The 16,595-nt window shown below is 42.3% G+C and overlaps 1 protein-coding gene across 1 annotated transcript in view; it reads left to right on the top strand.

The window, feature by feature from the left end:
- The first annotated feature begins 6,137 nt into the window (after positions 1-6,137).
- LOC124121675 (nucleoporin NUP188-like) overlaps positions 6,138-16,595 on the top strand; it is an 83,304-nt gene continuing 72,846 nt past the window's right edge. The window contains exons 1-6 of the mRNA XM_048389041.1: positions 6,138-6,181; positions 6,478-6,535; positions 9,605-9,678; positions 11,044-11,128; positions 12,174-12,254; positions 13,126-13,263. Coding sequence (XP_048244998.1) covers positions 6,162-6,181; positions 6,478-6,535; positions 9,605-9,678; positions 11,044-11,128; positions 12,174-12,254; positions 13,126-13,263 — 456 coding nt within the window. The 5' untranslated portion in view covers positions 6,138-6,161. The remainder of the gene's footprint in view (positions 6,182-6,477; positions 6,536-9,604; positions 9,679-11,043; positions 11,129-12,173; positions 12,255-13,125; positions 13,264-16,595) is intronic.

Genomic DNA, 16,595 nt, shown 5'->3' on the forward strand with positions numbered 1-16,595 from the left:
GTCATATATCCAGATTCACGACAGCAATTTAAATATGACACTGACCCCTCTTGCGTGGTCTTTCATTGTATCATATGTCAGGAAACAGTCTTTATATATATCTATATATATCTGAAGCGTGCCTTGCATCTTATCTCACAACTTAACGTGAGATAGTAAATAAACATCCATGTCCAGGGCCTGTATAAGACTCTGGTCAGCCCTTACTGGGTGTATTTATCATTTAAGGCTGATCCTACTTAAGCCTACGTTTGGAATATGCACACTGTATAAAATGTTTTTAGATCCTAAACACTAAACTAAGTGGTACCTTGTCCCATTATTTTGACGCTTTTGGGATCTAAATATGTTTAGGATTGTGTTTAGTAGCTAAATAGCTAGTGTCTAAATAGTGGTAAAGACCCGTAACCATCCCCCATCCCCCAATTTAATTTTTCATGATTTTATAGTGTTTAATGAGGATGTAGTGTTAATCCGTTTTAGACTTGATCATTTTTCTGAACATGTTTCGATCGAAAACATATCTTGTGTGTATTTACGTTCTGATACATCATTTCCACAGTGCAGTGACGCTATCCTGGCGATTCAGTGTGTTGACGGTAACCATAACACATCATTCAATGAAGTGGTCAACTATGTATCTGGAAGGTAATTTAAGGTACCGACGTTTACTACAATATCTGAAAAAACTATTGGACCTACTCCGGTCAAAGTTGGTATGAGATTATTAAACAGTCATACATAACTGAATATTACATTTAAAGACAATCGGTGCCTGAATAAAAAATCTGTCTATTTAGCTATCACTATATTTCATCAACAACCAGACCTGTTCGGTGTTAGGTGTTGGGCGTTGGGCGTCTCAACGTGCGTGATTCCCGTGCACCCTTTCGAGTTGAGTTGATTGGTTCAACTGTGTCATATGGCCCTGTGACGCAGGGGTAGCATCATGCAGATGGCTGTTACAAAGAATGCTCGTTCCACCCGTGACGAACAGGTCTGGTTGTTGATGAAATATAGTGATAGCTAAATAGACAGATCTTTTCATTCATGCACCGATTGTCTTTAAATGTAATATCCAGTTATGTATGACTGTTTAATAATCTCATACCAACTTTGACTGGAGTAGGTCCAATAGTTTTTCAGATATTGTAGTAAACGTCGGTACCTTAAATTACCTTCCAGACTATGCACCTGGAAAAAAGTTAAGCATCACCCCTTGTATATGTTCCCATGCACATACCGAACTTCCGTGTATATTTTGGAAAGGTCTACATGTGGTATTGATCTTACTTTACAAAAGTCCAATATAGCACCGGTATCTCCTGTTTGTTTGTTTGTTGTTTACTCAGCAATATTCCGGCTATATGACGGCGGTCTGAAAATAATCGAGTCTGGACCAGACTATCCAGTCATTGACTTCATGAGCATCGATCCATGCAATTGGGATATGATAACATGCATCATTCAAGTCAGCGAGCCTGACCACCCGATCCTGTTAGTCGCCTCTTACGACAAGCATGGGTTACTGAAGACCTATTCTACCCCGGATCTGCCACGGGTTCCGGTACCCCCTGGACAAATGGTACAAGAGCACGTGTTCCTCGAGGTGTTCTCAAGGACGGGACCGCCCCCGTGGTCTAGAGGTAGAGCGTCCGCCCGGAGAGCGGAAGGCCAGGGGTTCGATCCCCGGCCGCGCCATACCAAAAGACGTTAAAAGATCGTACTTGTTGTTACCCTGTCTGGCGCTCGACATCAAGGGGCTTAAACAAGGACTGGTCGGCTCGGAGTCTGTGTCTGAATGGGGTATTCACGTTAAACTGCGGCATGGTATCTCATCAGTCAGTCCTGACAAGTACAAGCAGCCACCACATAGACACACACGTGCATGCAAGTCGCTGGATAAGAGCAATAATCTTGGACACGACGTTAAACCCAATTTCACCTCACCTCAAGGACGGAGTCATATCACGTGATCCAAAGTGAATGAGTGAGTTGGGTTTAACAATATTCCAGTTATATCAGAGCGTGTCAGCTTGATGTGGGAGGAAAGCCCGACGTTATGCAGGTCTTAGACGTTTACCAATTTGGTGAAACCCACGAGAACGGGTTGGGTGGGGACAAATCTGGAAACAATCGAGGCGAACTGGGATTCGAACCCACATCATAGCGTTTCTGGCGTACCCAAGGATGGTCAAATATTTATTGCCGTGGTGCAGTTACAAAACATATCATTAGACAATGGAGTCTGATTTTTGCCCTCTAAAACAGCAGATCGCTTTGTAAATCAAAACATACGTGTTCTGTCATAAAATTTAGAACATGTTACGATCTTCTTTAAAAATGCCTATTTATACAAGCGGAAAAATGTAACTGTGTTTCATATACTGTTACATCAACATATATATATATTCTGAGATTAAATAATGCATCTTTCAATACATATTCATGAAAACATCACATTGACTTTCTGTCGCGATTCACAGTTTGCATGTGCATGTTCATGCACGGCGCACAATTGGGATGTTTGCGTGTTTGTTGGATCATGATACTCACTCATGTGTTCTTTTGAATGCGAGCAGCACACAATGGTCAGGTGCTCATCAAGAAACTCTTGTTTAACCGTCACGTCAACAAGACAGCCACATTCGGCTGGTGCATCTACGGAATCGATACCAAACTGCCACATTAACAGCTCGGACAAAAAGTATTCCTGGGTCGCAAATGGTTGAGGGAGCCCAGCATCTAGCACCGACGTCCAGCGATACGCCCAATTTTGCCTCCACGTCACCGTCAGGCACGCCTAGCTTGATGTACACAGCATCTAATGTTCAAAAGGCAAGACTCACACAGATGAGTCCAGATGAGTCATCTGGCTCGCTCTAATGGTCGTGCAATGTTCTACAGGCGTCAGGAGAACGTTCGAGTGACGCTTGCGTCACTGAAAGGTCGTCAGTTTGGGGTGGAAGTGTACTGTATGGGGTGGCATCTAAACTCAAGGGACACAGCACTCATCATTGTTGATGGCAATTTGAATTGCGTACGCTACCGGAACGACATCGTTCAAGATCATGTTCTACCCTTTGTGCAAATGCAGGAATGTAACGTCACATTGCAGCAGAATAAAGTACGCCCATGTGTTAGAACAGACGTTTGAGGCAGCATAACACTGCTGTACGTACTACCATGGCCGGGACCCGTGAAGATCCGGGAGAGAATAGGTCTTCAGCAACCCATGCTTGCCGTGAATTGCGACTATGCTTGTTGTGAAAGGCGACTAACGGGATCGGGTTGTCAGGCTCGCGGACTTGGTTGATGCATGTCATTGTATCCCGAATGTGTGGATCGATGCTCATGATGTCATTCACTGGATTGTCTGGTCCAGACTCGATTATTTACAGACTGTCATATTGCTGGAATATTGCTGCGGGCGGCGTTAAACAACAAACAACCAAACTATAGGACCGAGATTTAGTAGAAGTGAGTGAGTGAGTGAGTGAGTGAGTAACGCCGCTTTTAACAGTATCAAGTTATATCACGGCGTGTCAGTGATGCAGGTCTTTGACGTTTACCACTTCGGTGACACCCACGAGCACGGGTACGGTGCTGACAAATCTAGAAACATAATCAGGGCGAACCGGGATTCGAACCCACAATCATAGGAAACAACAAGGAAACAAAGAAACAAAAACACAGCTGCATCATGTTATCATTTAGTTTTGGTCCAGGGCACAAAAAGGTGGAACGTGGATATATGCAAGTGGGAATGTCTACGGCCCTAATGAATGGGAAATATAATGGACATGCATTACTGATAGTGTTATTTCGGAGCCTTAAGAATTGTTTATCTTCTTTGGGTTATTTAATTCTGCAAACACGGATACAGCCTTTTGTAAAGGAGGGATGCGTTTAAAAATATCCAAACTATCCTAATTCAGCTGCTTGTCCAGTGTAAAATCAATGTCCAGTTGAAAAGAGGCGGTTACACAAGTGCAACTTCCGCTTGGCATGTGCAGCGCTTATCCCTTGTCAATAGAAGCGAACTCTGGGTAACGCGCACGGGTACATATATAGGACAAATGACACATTTCCTATGTCAAGGGGGTCATTTAAAAATTTCAAAACCATATTCCGACAGAGCTCACTGCCTTCATTTCCGGTTACGAGGTATGTGGGCTGCCATCTTACAGGAAGTTCGTTACAGCAGAGACCATAAAGTAGATCTCTGGTTTTAGTAATGACGGACAACCCATTTTCTGATTGGTTAAAATGAAATTCGCTGATATTGACTGGAAATATTTTGAGGAAAATTCTGATTGTATTTCAAACGAGCCAACGCTCAACTATTATGCTGCCAGACGTCGCGTCCGAAGGTACCAAAAATGGGAATTTAAGTGGGAATTCAAGTATCTCGAATATCATCGCAACGTGACTATAACTATTCATTCTGATTGACATGTGCCAATGGTAAGTTCCATATATTTTAATCGTTTCCCTACATTCAGAAAACAGAAAGGCGTTCTAATGTTGCACGCACGTTTTTAAGCTTGATTACTCTTTAATAGTTCTAAGAACTTTCATCAGGAGTTGAAAACCATCCTGATTTGAAACTGGAGTTAAGCATTCGTGAATCAAATACCCTCTGGCGTTCCATTTCCAAACATCTGACTGCCTGATGCGCACGTAAAAGTGTTACGTCTATCCGTGCTTGACTTCACGGTCAAAAGTGTCCGGACGGTCAAGCTAAAACTTTGTTTGTGTTTTGTTTCTTTTATCATTTTCGCAAATTATTGATACACCGTTTGGACAATCAGCAGCTACAAATACAACACTTTATAGTAAGAAAACCAATACGTATGAAACGAGTTATTTACATTTGGAGAAAAAACAGAGTGATCTAGTCTGACAATGATAACACAATTTGTGACGAAAGTGTGCGTGTGCGTGCGTGCGTGCGTGCGTGCGTGCGTGCGTGCGTGCGTGTAATCTTTGCAAGGTTGCTGTACATACAAGTACCATAAATCCATTTTGTCAATAAACGTTATATATTATGTAAACATCAAAGCAATACATATCCTGCATTTACAAACTTTACAGCATTCTTTAATGACAACAACATCCCCTTCGAATTTGACTTGTCGTTAAAGGCAACTAACGTGGATCTAACGTGGCAACTAACGTGGATCTAACGTGGCAACTAACGTGGATAAATATAATTGCGTGGATCGATGCTCATGATAACAATCACTGGATTGTCTGGTCCAGACTCGATTATTTACAGACTGTCGTCATATAGCTGGAATAATGCTGGGTGCGGCGTAAAACAACAAACCAACCAATTGAATGGGTCCCCAGTAATTAACGACTTAATGGATCGGATGGTTAGTATCGCTCACCTGATGTTGATTGCGTGTCACCGTACCCCGACCACGTGGGACTTATAATAATAATCAACTGTTTGTCTACTCGATTACTTTTACAGGCCACCGCCATATAGGTACAATATTGCTGCGTAACAAATGTTAGAGTTGGGAGTTCTTTTGGGGGTTGAGTCCGACCCGGGATTCGAACCCACAATCCCAGAGAGGGGCGCCTAATCAGCACATAAAGTCAGCGATCTAACCCAATCAGCCACCGAAGCTTCCACTGAAATGAAAGTCCGACAACTGATAGTCTAGATCACGTACTATTGCCAAGTTTGGGCAAACAAGTTGAGGCAAGAAAACAAACCATATAGACTAAAACTATATTCTTATTACCATTTTTGGTAGGATGGATTATTATCGTCATGTTCTTGTGGATGTGTTTTAAAGAAACCATCAATAATTGAACATAGTAAACTATTTAATGAATATATTGCTGAGAGAGTTGACAGCATGCCTATTGTACTGCAACCGAGAGTGAACGGGAGAATAATAACAAGACGAAAAACAATGTCAAGCATTTAGTTTTCAGTATCTTTTGACAAATATATCAGGTCCCAAACAGCAAGATTTTAAACATCTGCATTAAAAGGTACGATTTCACAATCGTATTCGCTTAAGGGACGCGAAAATATCTCTTACGACGAGGTTTAGCAGTCATATTCTCCTTACAGCGTTATTGGGAAGCGCTTTTAAATACTACTTGAGTTTAGCGTTGTTTAGAGCCATTATTGAATAATGGCGGGAGGCGTGGAGAGGTAACGTTGGAAATCATTTGAATATAAATGTTGTTTTTGCGGAAGTATTGATAACGATATTATTACTGATAATACCACGTTTACATTTGAGCGTCAGGGAGTAATAGATTCGATCGTTAAGTGCTTCTGGTGTCACGTTTAGGTAATATCTCAAAAGAAAACAAGTACTTCAGTTTTCGTGCAGTGAGTGTTTTGGAAGACTCCGACGAGAATGTGATGCCTCATCTTGGGTAGTGAATACTACGGAGGATATTTTTACCACTGGATATGTAATGTGACATTTCAATGTTATCTAGTTTCAACAATCGAGCATTATGGCAGTTCATCAGTGGAGCAGGCGTGCAGCGGCCAAAGGTAAGAGGAAATCAGTTTCACTTTCATCTGGAGATCTGTCCCATCATCTAGCACAGACCGTGTGTATATTGTCTCTGATGAGTATGAAACAGACCTCCAGATATTACATGTTTCATTGGGTAATCAATGTCTTTTCACTCATCTATTCATCACTCTTGGGTTTTTCCCAAAATTAGTGAACATTTCAATATTTAAAAAATGAAATAATGTTTTAGATGTATGTAACTGTTCTATATATATATAGGCTTTGTACCAATGCTGAAAAAGCTTCATTGGGTATTTACTTGTGCTGTTTTTATACATTTGAGCTTTTCATTTAATACATACGTTTCTGTTTAAGTTAATTGAAAGTAACGGGGTTTCAAATATATTTTTGGTGGGTATTTTATCATGTTTATGCAAATACCCTGCTTACATAGCTCTGTGATATGTACTGATTCATTCGACATCCATTATATATACTCTGTGGTAGTAAATGAAGTCAGTTGTGAATATTAGTAACAATATCATTTTTGATGGCAATCAATCAGTGTCTGAATGATGTTAATTCTTGTAAATCACGGCAGTGATACAGAGATGTAAATGGACACAGGAATTAGATACAATAGGAGAAAACATGTCAGTGGAACATTTCCATACATGATCTTATATAACTCGCCAGTTTTAATAGAATTGGCTTATAAGTAATGGACATCAAATGAGAGAATTTTACGACAGAAGGATACATACAGTAGTATGGAGGCAAAATCTTGTTTCTAATTTCTGAGAGTTTTGGACATTCTAATAAAAAGTGCATTTCATCACATATCAAATTTTTACACAATGTACATTTTCTTTCCTCTCTCACAATATTATACCATCTTCCTGTGTCAAGATCTTGAAAATCGTATACTATATCTTAAATGGAAACAACACTCCAAGTTTGAAAGTCTTAAAATATGGATTGGGTTTTTCTTCGCTGATCCTTTCAACAAAGTATGTTGTTTTTACATAGACACTTCACGCCCAGATGTAGGTGTATTCCATCTGCTTTAGTAAATCTACATATATAAACTCTTGATCCCCAGCCGTGTCATACAAAAAGATGTTACAAGATGGTACTTGTTGTTACCCTGTCTGGCGCTCGGCATTAAGGGGCTTAAACAAGGACTGGTCGGCTCGGAGTCAGTATACTGTGTCTGAGTGGGGTATTCATGTTAAACTGCGGCATGGTATCTCAGTGAGCTAGCACTATAAATCGGCATCAGGCCGGACTAGTACAAGCAGCCACACACACACATACACGTGCATGCACGTCGCTATATAAGTGCAATAATCTTGGACGCGACGTTAAACCCAATTTCACCTCACCTCACCTCTGATGAATATGATACAGAGCTCCAGATATTACATGGTTCATTGGGTAACCACTTTTCACTCATCTATTCATCACTCTATTTTGTTTTTCTCCAAATTAGTGAACATTTAAGGGGCTAAAACAAGGACTGATCGGGTTGGAGTCAGTATACTGTGTCTGAGTGGGGTGTTCATGTTAAACTTCGGCATGGTATCTCAGTGTGCTAGCACTATAAACATGATAAATCGGCATCAGTCTGGGCTAGTACAAGCAAACACACACACACACATACACTCACATGTGCATGCACGTCGCAATATAAGTGCAATAATCTTGGACACGACGTTAATCCCAATTTCACCTCACCTTACCATAAACACTTGACAAATCCACTGTGCAAGACAACAGTGATTAATCAATCAATGTATTATCGCTTAGTCCTTTAATCGATGTTTTTAGCAACTCAACTCATTCCTTTCTTGCTGGGCTGCCACATGCATATTACATAACATGTAATACATTCACCACAGCAGACCTGGATTTATTACCCAATCTTAGATTGAATAATTACCCCAGACACAAGAAATGCCAAATGCAAACAACTGACTCCCATATATCCAGTGGCAGGGACCGCCTCCGTGGTCTAGTGGTAGAGCGGAAGGTCCGGGGTTCGATCCCCTGCCGCGTCATACTAAAAGATGGTACAAGTTGTTACCCTGTCTGGCGCTCGGCATTAAGGGGCTACAACAAGGACTGGTCGGCTCGGAGTCAGTATACTATGTCTGAGTGGGGTATTCATGTTAAAACTGCGGCATGGTATCTCAGTGAGCTAGCACTATAAATCGGCATCAGTCCGGACTAGTACAAGCAGCCACACAAACACACACACGTACATGCACATCGCTATATAAGTGCAATAATCTTGGACGCGACGTTAAACCCCATTTCACCTCACCCAGTGGCAAAGGTGACTGTTATTGAGTTATTTTAGTGGTACCAGACTCTCATAGGCTGTCGTCACAAAAATGTTGCTGAGAGGCGTTAAACAACAAACAACCTTTCTGAAGCTGATGAAATCTGACCTTTCAGAAATCTCATTAAAATCAGATCTTAGTTATCCCTATCGCAAAACAAAGATCTGAGGACATCCCATTATGGGTCACGTCAGAACGACCTTTCATCTGACCAATCAAAACATCACTTACCAAATCAGGATAGTGATAGTATGAATGTGTTTTCTAATCATGCAACCTCGAAAACGTTAACACAGTGTATTCCGAACGACAGTTTGACCCGTACGACTGATTCCGTCAAAATAATCGTCTATCTCTCGCTTCCGAAGGATAAACATTTGAACGAAGTACAGTACATGGGAAGCACTGCCATACAATAGCAACCATATATTAGACATTCCGGAATGTTCGTTTGTTCAGTTTTTCAAATTTTAATCGAGAACTGTGTCAACATATTTTTCAAGCGTGCTCTGAAATGGAAGTCGCCAGGTTGAAACAAGTAAAGCTCGAGAAAGCTGCTTTATAATTGGGTGATGTCGACTTCTTGTTAGCATGGTTAGTTCGTGTAAGGTCGTTCTGACGTGACCCGTAATGGGGTGTCCTCAGATCTTTGTTTAGCGGCAGCGAGAACTTAGATCTGATTTTAATGAGATTGACCTTTTGGCTTCTTGCCTAGATGTATATTTTGCGTTTACAAGATTTTGCTCTTTTTCATTTTAGGAGCTGATTGCAATAGAATTGAAGAAAAACAAGACAAAGGTTTTAGAAGGCCTTACCTTCTATAGAAAACAAACGTGAGTACAACCAGTGTCTCCACAGAAATGTTTATTTTGTTAGTTACGTTAGTGGAATCGAAGCATTAGTCATATAAACAGCAGTAAACAAATGTCATGTTGTTAACAAAAATACGGGAAAATATGGCAGGGTCCTGGAGTCATTGAGATTTGCAGATATGAGAATCCAGGGACTGCTGGGATAGACATGGCCACTTGTCATCCGAGGCTAGTAACAATCAAGACAGACCAGTTGTTTAGGCCAAAATCGAGTTATTTTTAACATAGCCACTAATCAGTCTTATTAAAATCAGATCTTTGTTCTAGCTACCGCTAAGCAAAGATCTGAGGACATCCCATTATTGGTCACATCAGAACGACCTTTCATCCGACCAATCAGAGCATTACTTACCATATCGGGAAAGTGACAGTTGGAATTTGTTTTATAATCATGAAACCTTGAAAAGGTTAACACGAGTATTCTGAACAACGGTTACAGACTGTATGACAGAATCTGTCATGATCATCGTCTATCTCTCGCCTTCAATAGGATAAACATTTGAACGGAAAAGACTTTCCATTTACCCATATAAAGAACTGCCATACAATATCAGCCATCTGTTTCACATACCAGAATGTACTTTTGTTCAAACTTTGTCAAAATATTTTCCAAAATGTAGTCTGGAATAAGAGTTGCCAGTTTGAGTGTGGAATACTGATGCAATAGTCTGGAATACTGATGCAATAGTCTGGACTACTGATGCAATAGTGTGGACTACTGTTGCAATAGTGTGGACTACTGTTGCAATAGTGTGGACTACTGTTGCAATAGTCTGGACTACTGATGCAATAGTCTGGACTACTGTTGCAATAGTCTGGACTACTGTTGCAATAGTGTGGACTACTGTTGCAATAGTCTGGACTACTGATGCAAAAGTGTGGACTACTGATGCAGTAGTGTGGACTACTGTTGCAATAGTGTGGACTACTGTTGCAATAGTGTGGACTACTGATGCAATAGTCTGGACTACTGTTGCAATAGTGTGGACTACTGTTGCAATAGTGTGGACTACTGTTGCAATAGTCTGGACTACTGATGCAATAGTCTGGACTACTGTTGCAATAGTGTGGACTACTGTTGCAATAGTGTGGACTACTGTTGCAATAGTCTGGACTACTGATGCAATAGTCTGGACTACTGTTGCAATAGTGTGGACTACTGTTGCAATAGTGTGGACTACTGTTGCAATAGTGTGGACTGCTGTTGCAATAGTCTGGACTACTGTTGCAATAGAATCACAAAAGTGAAAATATCCCCAGTAGTCACACTAACACATTAATCTTTCTTGTCCCACTGTGCTGTAACCATGGTAACTGGTGTTGCAGGAGCCCCACAGGAGAACAGCTGAAGAAGGAGAGGAAGGTGTCGGAGGCTCGACTCGAGTTCACACAGAAACTCAGCCGCTTCCTGGTGTGTATCCCACTGTTAGGGCAGACACACAGGGACTCACCTGGGTCTGTGTATTGACCAGCTCAGGCCACTCTCAGTTCCAATGTTGGGGGGTCACAGACATGAACATGATGAACATGGGTCTCTGATAACATGTGGCACAATATCTTACATTAACTATTGTGATGAAATAGAGTGTTAAGTTACCGAAGCAGACTTATTTTTCTCCTCTCTCAAAGACGGAAAGCAACTGATTTTGTTATATCTTAAATGTCCACAAAGTAATCCTTGCATAAATTTGTCACAACTCACCAGTGATGTGAAATATGATGTTTTGTCTCTTGAGTTTTTTTTATATTTGCTGAAAGTTACTTCTCCGATATTTTTCTATAATTGATCGTTATTTAGTTAAAGATTATCGATCTCTAAGATCTATATCGATAGCCAGCGCTATTTTACTGATGTACTTTTGAACATGCATAGAAGCCTTAAAGGACAACAACACTGCAACTTTGAAAGTATTGAAATATGGATGGCTGTTTTTTGTGTGAATTCAAACTTTGCTCATTATTGACTAGTCTCGACTGGTTTGACTTGTGTCCAGTGCTAACTGGCGTCCGGTGATTACCCTGGCTAATTAAAGCGGCAACGTCAAGACATAGAGTTGGAGTATTGTGGCCCTTTAAGCCTATTGTAGATGGTTATTTCAAAGTTTTATGAAAATCAACTATTGATACAGACTGTTCCACACCAATTAAAATCAGATGTTTTACACTGATATGACACTTCTCTGCGTGAGGGGTGGTGGGGTAGCATAGTGGTTAAAGTGTTCGCTCATCACATTGAAGACTCGGGTTCGTTTCCCCACATGGGTACAATGGGTGAAGCCCATTTCTGGTGTCCCCTGCCATGATTTAACTGGAATGTTGCTAAAAGCGGCGTAAAACAATACTCACTCACTTTCTGCGTGAAGCTCTGACAGTACTGGTTTAGGGGTGGAAATCATGCAGATGTTTAATGTTTGAGTCTAGAAGACCTCGACCACTGATGTGTCTGTTGTTTCCAGGGCCTGGATGAGGTTCAGAGCTATGACCTCCTCATTTCCTTCCTTGCCAACGACTTCCGCGGCTCCAAGAAAAACCTGCAGGTGACCACAGCGTAATTCTTGCACTCCCTAATTATGTGGTAGAGTAGTTTAGTCCAATCCAGTCACCTCTGGATTTAACAAAGATGAATGAAAAGTAGACCTCAGTGTTTTCATTAACAACTTGCAAAGCCATGTATGACTCCCAGCGTAGTGCCTGCTGTCACACTATCAAGTGTCTGGGAGCCAGATGAAACAATACAGACACAGAGGAAAACTCGCGAGTGCACAGACACAGACACAGACGCACACACACAGACGCACACACACACACACACAGACGCACACACACACACACACACACACACACTTAGCGCACACACACACATACAGAGAGATGCACACAGCTGCACACTAAACACGCACACAAAACACACAATTAAGCACATGCACTAAGCACACACACATACAGAGAGATGCACACAGCTACACACTAAACACACACAAAACACACTTAGCACACACACATACAGAGAGAAGCACGCAGCTACGCACATACACAAACACACCACACACACAAATAGTGCTAGTTTTATGCTTCTCTCTAAAGGTATAGATAGAACTACGTAGTATTTTGAATGCCTTTACAGAAAATAAAGGAGTTGTTATCCATAAATTGTGTCAACTTTGTCAACCGTCAGCTTCTAAGTAATACATGTGTCAGTTGGCATGCTGGTAGCACTTTGTGTATTAATGCCACAGTGTACATTAATGGTGTGAGGCCACAGCAGTCTTCACATTCATGGGCACAGAGCAGTTGGAACTCTTCACTTTTATCTATTGGTGCGATTGGAAAGATAATCATGTTGCCAAGAGGATGGATAAATATTGATGTCGCAGAATGTAACTTTGTTTCATCCCTGAACTCTTGCAGCAAGTATTTGGTCATGAGCGCCACGCCCAGGCGCTGATCATGAAGATCCGAGACTACTACTTCACGGAGAGGCTGTACCTTCTGAAGTGTCTCCACCAGGTCCTCAACTTCTGGCCCGACACACAACACCCGTACAAGGTGAGTCATGTGTCCACAACACCCGTACAAGGTGTGAGTCATGTGTCAACAACACCCGTACAAGGTGAGTCATGTGTCCACAACACCCATACAAGGTGTGAGTCATGTGTCCACAACACCCGTACAAGGTGTGAGTCATGTGTCCACAACACCCGTACAAGGTGTGAGTCATGTGTCCACAACACCCATACAAGGTGTGAGTCATGTGTCCACAACACCCGTACAAGGTGAGTCATGTGTCCACAACACCCGTACAAGGTGTGAGTCATGTGTCCACAACACCCGTACAAGGTGTGAGTCATGTGTCCACAACACCCGTACAAGGTGTGAGTCATGTGTCCACAACACCCATACAAGGTGTGAGTCATGTGTCCACAACACCCGTACAAGGTGAGTCATGTGTCCACAACACCCGTACAAGGTGTGAGTCATGTGTCCACAACACCCGTACAAGGTGTGAGTCATGTGTCCACAACACCCGTACAAGGTGTGAGTCATGTGTCCACAACACCCATACAAGGTGTGAGTCATGTGTCCCCAACACCCGTACAAGGTGAGTCATGTGTCCACAACACCCGTACAAGGTGTGAGTCATGTGTCCACAACACCCGTACAAGGTGTGAGTCATGTGTCCACAACACCCATACAAGGTGTGAGTCATGTGTCCACAACACCCGTACAAGGTGAGTCATGTGTCCACAACACCCGTACAAGGTGTGAGTCATGTGTCCACAACACCCGTACAAGGTGTGAGTCATGTGTCCACAACACCCGTACAAGGTGTGAGTCATGTGTCCACAACACCCGTACAAGGTGAGTCATGTGTCCACAACACCCATACAAGGTGTGAGTCATGTGTCCACAACACCCGTACAAGGTGTGAGTCATGTGTCAACAACACCCGTACAAGGTGTGAGTCATGTGTCCACAACACCCGTACAAGGTGTGAGTCATGTGTCCACAACACCCGTACAAGGTGTGAGTCATGTGTCCACAACACCCGTACAAGGTGTGAGTCATGTGTCCACAACACCCGTACAAGGTGTGAGTCATGTGTCCACAGCACCTGTCCAAGGTGTCATGTGTCGACACAGCACCTGTACAAGGTGAGTCATGTGTTGAGACAACACCTGTACAAGGTGAGTCATGTGTCGACACGACACCCATACAAGGTGAGTCACCTGTGAGACAACACCTGTACAAGGTGAGTCATGTGTCGACACAACACCCGTACAAGGTGAGTCATGTGTCCACAACACCCGTACAAGGTGTGAGTCATGTGTCCACAACACCCGTACAAGGTGTGAGTCATGTATCCACAACACCCATACAAGGTGTGAGTCATGTGTCCACAACACCCGTACAAGGTGTGAGTCATGTGTCCACAACACCCGTACAAGGTGTGAGTCATGTGTCCACAACACCCGTACAAGGTGTGAGTCATGTGTCCACAACACCCATACAAGGTGTGAGTCATGTGTCCACAACACCCGTACAAGGTGAGTCATGTGTCCACAACACCCGTACAAGGTGTGAGTCATGTGTCCCCAACACCCGTACAAGGTGTGAGTCATGTGTCCACAACACCCGTACAAGGTGTGAGTCATGTGTCCACAACACCCGTACAAGGTGAGTCATGTGTCCACAACACCCATACAAGGTGTGAGTCATGTGTCCACAACACCCGTACAAGGTGTGAGTCATGTTTCCACAACACCCGTACAAGGTGTGAGTCATGTGTCCACAACACCCGTACAAGGTGTGAGTCATGTGTCCACAACACCCGTACAAGGTGTGAGTCATGTGTCCACAACACCCGTACAAGGTGTGAGTCATGTGTCCACAACACCCGTACAAGGTGTGAGTCATGTGTCCACAACACCCGTACAAGGTGTGAGTCATGTGTCCACAACACCCGTACAAGGTGTGAGTCATGTGTCCACAACACCTGTCCAAGGTGTCATGTGTCGACACAGCACCTGTACAAGGTGAGTCATGTGTCGACACGACACCGATACAAGGTGAGTCACCTGTGAGACAACACCTGTACAAGGTGTGAGTCATGTGTTGAGACAACACCTGTACAAGGTGTGAGTCATGTGTCCACAACACCTGTCCAAGGTGTCATGTGTCGACACAACACCCATACAAGGTGCGAGTCATGTGTCGACAACACCTGTACAAAGTACATTGCCTGTAAAAGTTTTGTTTGTGACAAAATGAATTAAGATATTGAGAAATATCATTTATTGGATAAAACCAGCTGATAAACTTGGTGTCACGATTGTCCCGGGAATGTTTTGTTCATTCAACTCTGTGTTTACATCTTGTCTTACTTGCCCTGTGTTTACATCTTGACTTACTTGTCCTGTGTTTACATATTGATTTACGTGCCCTGTGTTTACATCTTGAGTTACTTGCCCTGTGTTTACATCTTGACTTACATTCCCTGTGTTTACATCTTGACTTACATTCCCTGTGTTTACATCTTGTCTTACTTGCCCTGTGTTTACATCTTGAGTTACTTCCTCTGTGTTTATGTCTTGAGTTACTTGCCCTGTGTTTACATCTTGACTTACTTGCCCTGTGTTTACGTCTTGTCTTACTTTTCCTGTGTTTACATCTTGAGTTACTTGCACAACTGTGTACAAGGTGTGCCGGTGTCACGATTGTCCCGGGAATGTTTTGTTCATTCAACTCTGTGTTTACATCTTGTCTTACTTGCCCTGTGTTTACATCTTGACTTACTTGTCCTGTGTTTACATATTGATTTACGTGCCCTGTGTTTACATCTTGAGTTACTTGCCCTGTGTTTACATCTTGACTTACATTCCCTGTGTTTACATCTTGACTTACATTCCCTGTGTTTACATCTTGTCTTACTTTTCCTGTGTTTACATCTTGAGTTACTTCCTCTGTGTTTATGTCTTGAGTTACTTGCCCTGTGTTTACATCTTGACTTACTTGCCCTGTGTTTACATCTTGTCTTACTTTTCCTGTGTTTACATCTTGAGTTACTTGCCCTGTGTTTACATCTTGTCTTACTTGCCCTGTGTTTACATCTTGACATACTTGCCCTGTGTTTACATCTTGACTTACTTGCCCTGTGTTTACATCTTGACTGACTTGCCCTGTGTTTACATCTTGTCTTACTTGCCCTGTGTTTACATCTTGACTTACTTGACCTCTGTTTTCATCTTGACGTACTTGCCCAGTGTTTACTTATTGATTTACTTGCCCTGTGTTTACATATTGATTTACTTGCCCTGTGTTTACATCTTGACTTACTTGACCTGTGTTTACATCTTGAGTTACTTGCCCTGTGTTTACAT

The sequence above is a fragment of the Haliotis rufescens genome, unplaced genomic scaffold (genome assembly GCF_023055435.1).
Source record: "Haliotis rufescens isolate VD_foot unplaced genomic scaffold, xgHalRufe1.0.p SCAF_8, whole genome shotgun sequence".
NCBI lineage: Eukaryota > Metazoa > Mollusca > Gastropoda > Lepetellida > Haliotidae > Haliotis > Haliotis rufescens.